This window comes from Miniopterus natalensis, chromosome 19 (assembly GCF_054644295.1).
Source record: "Miniopterus natalensis isolate mMinNat1 chromosome 19, mMinNat1.hap1, whole genome shotgun sequence".
Classification (NCBI taxonomy): Eukaryota; Metazoa; Chordata; class Mammalia; order Chiroptera; family Miniopteridae; genus Miniopterus; species Miniopterus natalensis.
The window spans coordinates 36,378,485-36,383,853 of NC_142099.1; the positions used below are offsets into that span (position 1 = coordinate 36,378,485).

General features: G+C 49.1%; 1 protein-coding gene across 1 annotated transcript; it reads right to left on the minus strand.

Moving 5' to 3' along the window:
* Positions 1-839: 839 nt before the first annotated feature.
* XCL1 (X-C motif chemokine ligand 1) lies at positions 840-4,107 on the minus strand. Its single transcript, XM_016202337.2, has 3 exons — positions 4,047-4,107; positions 1,823-1,937; positions 840-999 (listed from the first exon to the last, which is right to left on the minus strand). The coding sequence occupies exons 1-3, from the start codon at positions 4,105-4,107 to the stop codon at positions 840-842; spliced, it is 336 nt and encodes a 111-aa protein (XP_016057823.2).
* Positions 4,108-5,369: the final 1,262 nt, after the last annotated feature.

The window sequence follows — 5,369 nt, forward strand, 5'->3', positions numbered from 1 at the left end:
ACGATGCACGAGAGCATGAGTCCGGGTGTTCGGTGGCCAGATGAACCTCTAATGAACTTTACTGCGAACTGTGATCACATTCAAGAAATGTTGCAGGTGACAGGGTTAGGGTGTTAAGAGCAGGAAAGCGTGACCTGGATGATAACTAGTCGTGACCATTGCAGGAAGCACAGAGGGGCGGTGAGATCATCGCCCAGTGCGAAGACCATTGATTTTTATTTGAATAAAGTATCTTTTCCCCAGTCTAACCTTTGCTACGCTGACAAAAGAACTGATGAGCCTCTCTTTTTCTCCTTCCTTAGGAGATCAAACAAAACACAGAGAGAAAGAACATGCTCGAGGCCCAAAGACAGTGCAGCCACGGAAGGACCCAACCTCAGTGGGAGCCCAAGGACGGCCGGGTTTCCTCCTTGTTCCAGGAGGGGACTCCTCCAGGAAGGTAGGCTGAAAGGGATCTTGAACTGTCACCACTGTCACAGGGGTCACTATGACCCACAGGGAGAGCACCTAAGAATGGCGAACACGGCATCCGTCTCTGGTAAACGCTGCCCCAGGTCTCTCCCATCGTGGTACCATCAGAGGGAGACACCACTGGGACAGACACAGAGCATAAATGACACAGTGCCTGTCCCCATATGCAATGAATGGACTCTGGGATGATTCTTAGTAATAAATATTTATTCATTAGAGCAGCTGGATGAATAAGGAAGACATGAAAAGTAAAAACACAGGAAATAATTTGACACAGGCTGTACTTTCAGAAAAAGTGCGTATAATTTAATTGGTCCATGAGCTCGTAAGGAGGAATCGGCTGGCTGGCCCCGGACCGGACAAGGCCACTACCTCCTTGTCATGGCTGTTCTGGTGGGTTGCTGGGCTCCCGTGGGCTTGGTCTGGTTTGTGATTTTTTTGTTGGACTTGTCCATGGTTTCCACCGCTTTTTTCACCCATTCGACTTGTGGATCAGCACAGACTTTAAATCCACGTCTGGTAATAAATCTACAATGTAAGGAAAAGACAGACAAAGTAAGTCACATCCTCAAAGCCTTGGGGCCAGCAGTTCAGATCGGACCAACTATAAGAGCACTTGCAGAAATTACTAGACAGAACAGCCTTTCAGAACCAGGAGCCCAGGAGTGAAAAGCTTTCTTCTACAATCTGTTTTAACACGAAGGAGAAATGTCTCCAGGTGACGCCCGGCTCCTCTGTTCACCATAATCCCCAGGCTCCATTTCTCATCAGTGCCATCAAATGTTGTAACTACGCTGGACCTGTGCCGTCACCTGGCCCAGTTGTCACATATCGCCTTCCTTTTCAAATCTAAATGTACTCATCTCACTTTCTGAACAAAAGGTGATCTCTTTATCTTAATTTCTTTGGGCAAAGTTGTAGTTATGCTGGGAAGAGGTGCTGTTCTGAAAAGAGATCCTGGAAAGAGAATAGTACCATGTAGGCTAGTTTTTGACATATTTTCTTGAGATATGACAACAGAAAAAACATTGCACCCATGCTCCAACACACCTCATGAAGGGGACGGGAGCGGAGGGGAGGGGAGGGGAGGGCTTCACATGAGTGTTACTGTCTGGTCAAATCCTGATCTGAACCAGCCATCTCTAACCCTAACTCTCAGAGCTGAGCACAGTATCCTCTGGTTTCGGTCAGTCTCCTGCTAGACTAAATCAGAAAGGAGGCTATTCTCTGTGCGGTTGCCACATCTCGGCTACAATCATTATTTGGCGCTTCATTATCAAGTGGAGGTCTCGGCCCACGTGGACCAGTTTTCCTGAGCAGGCAGCCAGCCCGGCTCGGGGGAGACACTCACATGACTGCTTTCATGGGCCCCTCCTTGATGGTGTAGGTCTTGATGTTTTTCACGGGCAGCCGCCGGGTAGTCAGACTCACACAGATTTTCTGTTCCAGGGCCTCACTCCCCACACCTGGTGAAGCAGACAAAGAAAAGACAAAATGTAGTTTCAAATAGAACAAATGGCAGTGTTACAAAGAAAATAACAGAGAGTGACGGGATGACCAGTAGTTCGAGGAAGGCGACATTAAATGCTGGGCACGGCTTGTTTTTGACGGAATAAGTGAAGGTGATCTCGTTCAAATGGTGAAATGTGAGATGCAGAAAGGAGGCGGCCCACAGAGTATTCGTCCTAAACAGGTGTGGCCCACGGGGAGCTTAACGGCTCATTTAGGGGCCATCACCTCGGAGAAGGGGAAGGACTTGGGAGAGTTAAGAATGTTAAGGGTTTGATGGGATCGGATCAGGGTTCCTAGGTGCTGGCTTTCTCCTAAGCTGAGGAGACTGGTGTTTGCTTCCCAGGGAAATACTCAGCTAAGAAGCACCTTAAGTGACAGCTGATGGTGGTCAGGTTTGATCTGTAGTGTTGCTGATACCAGGGGGCTTTTTATAACGTGAAACCAGACGCAAGGTGCCGCTCCCTTGCCCCTCTCCGCCTCTCCTTCCCATCGCTTCCAGATCGTTCTTTACCCGCTTTCCCGGCCCGTTTACCGTTAATGCTGACCTGTCTGCGAACCCAGTGGAAGAGGGAAGCCTGCTTTTGCTGTTTCTCTCACCACTTAGGAAACAAGTTTTCTCTGGGGAATATCCCACATGGGCTCCCAAGACCCAGAGAGTCCCAGCGGCCCCTAAATCCCCAAACCTTCTCCCTCTCGGCCACGTCTGTGTGTGTGATCGGGTGAGACGTCACCTTCGGCAGCGCTGGGTGGAAACCCAGGCTGCAGCTTGCCTTGCCCGCTGCGGTGCGTAAGCAGCCAAGCGCAGAGGCGCTTGCGGAGCTCATGCAAGTAGAAGACTTGCAATCCGAGCCAAGGGTCTGCGGTCCCCCTCCGTCTCTAACAGAGACGTGCCCCTACCCACACCTGGGTCTCCAACAAATGGCATGTCTACCGCATCAGCAAAATGCCAGCCACGTTGCAACACTTGGCCGCATTTAGTAGTCTTAAACTTTTTTTGATCTTGTCAATCTCATCAATAGTTTTTATTCTGCTCACAGTTTCAGGGAGTTTCAGACTTAGCCACCTCTATTCATGGACACCCTTGAGGATCTGTGTCAGGCTCAGACAGTCTAGTCTAAGTAATAAGTCTACAAATTAGGAGGTTGAGAGAAGAGCTAACTGCAACATTAATTACACCCAAAGGATAATCTCTCTTGTTCCAGAGCCACAAACTTGATTATGGAGTATTTTATGGAATTTATTGCAGAAATAAACTCCAACCAGTTGGAGAAAATAATCCTGTCGGAAATATGGGTAGAGAGCTCAGGTGAGGCTCAGTATATCCAAGTCCCATCTGGGTGTCTCCCGCAGGTTTGTTTGTGTATAAGGCACTGATCTATTTGTTAGCACTTATCACATGGACTCATAAGCTCAAGAATTTATCATAAATGGGAGCAACATTCAGAACAGTAATCGTAAATTCTCCCACATACTTGAAGGTAATTCTGATTTCCTTGTAGGAAGGTATAAGCTTCCAGTCTTTTCTTTTTTAATAAAAAACACTGATTTGTTTCAGAACATGCACCCTCTAGCTTGTCCCCACATTGTGACTGAACTCTCAAAACCTTTGAGACTTTCTCAAGATCGGTACTACATGGGCAATAGCTGCAAAGGCACATATGACCATGGTCACCACAGCCCCACAGCTAACGTCAACCAAGAAATCACTACTAGCGAGGAGATCTGATAAGCGATCCTAAGCTTTAATTCATTTTAATCTCAAGTGAGAATATCTATTATTACAGTCAACCTAGAGATAACCAAGTGCAGGCCCAGAGAGATAAAGAAGTTTACCCCAAATTACCCAGTTACGAAAAGTAGGAGCCCAGAGTCTGACCAAGTTCTGTCTTTGGAATCGACAAGGTCCCCTCGAGTCAAAATTCTCATCCCCACTTTGCACCCGGGAGGCCTGAGGCTGACCTTGGGGAAAGCTGTGTACTCCCGTCTAAAAATGAGTCCCAACCAGACGGCGGACACCTGGCTGCACGTCCGCCCCTAGGCCCACAGACAGCCTTGCGACTCACCTTCCACCACGTGCGCGGCGAGGCAGCAGACGCCGAGGAGGGCCAGGAGGAGCGGTCTCATGCTGGGGTCCTGTGAGCTGAGCCTGAGGACGAACCTGGGGACGAGCCTGGGGATGAGCTCTTGCCGCTCGCCAGCCCCTTTTATCCCCTGGGTCAGGCTTCCTGTGGGACCAGGGCCTTCCGAGGTGGGCGTGCGCTCGTGGAAAGTCTTTGCAATGCTGAGGCTTTTTTTCTTTGTTAAAGTTCCCCAGCTCGTACTCGCCCCACACCCTGAGGCCTTTCCTCTTCAGCTGTGGTTAACGTGTCAATGAAAGCAAGTGTACCTGTAACGCTGATGCGGTTTCTCATATGCCACCAGCCTGAATTCAAATCTTCCGCTGCTCCACAGGCATGCCGAAGCGTGTCACTGTCCCCAGCATGCGACAGTGTAAAGGAAAGGTGGTCGCTGTGGTCCTGCTCCCCCGCCCGCCTCGTGTGACACCCGCCGTAACATGAGGCTTCCACCACCATAGGCACGAGCCCCTGGAGCCATCCACGGTGACTCCCTTCCGGAGGGGAAGGGACGCGGCCGCCGCTCGGAACTTCTCATTCCTTTGCCTTTTTCTTCTCATTTCCGCCACTTCTTCCTACCACCCTCCCCGGGTACTCAGGTGACATTTAAGTTACAACATCTGGAGCACGTCTAGGTCATGCTTTATGGCAACTTAACACACCCCCTTGAAAAAGCTTAGGAGAAGCGGCCCTGGCCCGGGTGTTATTTCGAAGAGAGAGGGAAGGGGGCATAATTTACGGTTCCGACGGTTTCATCGTTGATGCTTTCCCGTGAGTCCCAGTGGTGTCCACCTGCCTGCACAGCTGCTACAATTACAAATACTATTTACCATCAGTGTATCTATCTTCCCAGGTTTTTCACAGTCTCAGAAGAAACACGCACAGACACGTTACACCATCCCCTTCTAATTTACTCTTGCATAGAGCCCATCTATATGGTAAATTTTCATTAATAGACACGGAATCATTTCCCTTTAATAGCCAGGACTGGGGTTACGGAGCAAAACCATATGCTCATCTTCGTAGGTCTTGCTCCACACGCCCAGTCTCCCCGAAATGAAGGGCAGCTTAAACGCGCAGCGCCTCCTGCGGGCTCTGAGATCCGTCGCACCACTAACTTTCTGGCACTCGGTTCGTCGTTAGCTACACACATAATTAAGAAATACATTTTATAGATACCTGTGTAAAACAAAACAAGACAAAAACAACGTTACTATTAGGGATATGCAAATAAATTCCAATATTTCCATAAAAATGACAGGTTAACATCCA

Coding starts and splice junctions, on each gene's coding strand:
- XCL1 (XM_016202337.2), bottom strand. CDS start 4,107: ATGAGACCGCTCCTCCTGGCCCTCCTCGGCGTCTGCTGCCTCGCCGCG. Junction 1,938..4,046: donor CGCCGCGCACGTGGTGGAAG/GTGAGTCGCAAG, acceptor CTGCTTCACCAG/GTGTGGGGAGTGAGGCCCTG. Junction 1,000..1,822: donor GGGCCCATGAAAGCAGTCAT/GTGAGTGTCTCC, acceptor CTTACATTGTAG/ATTTATTACCAGACGTGGAT.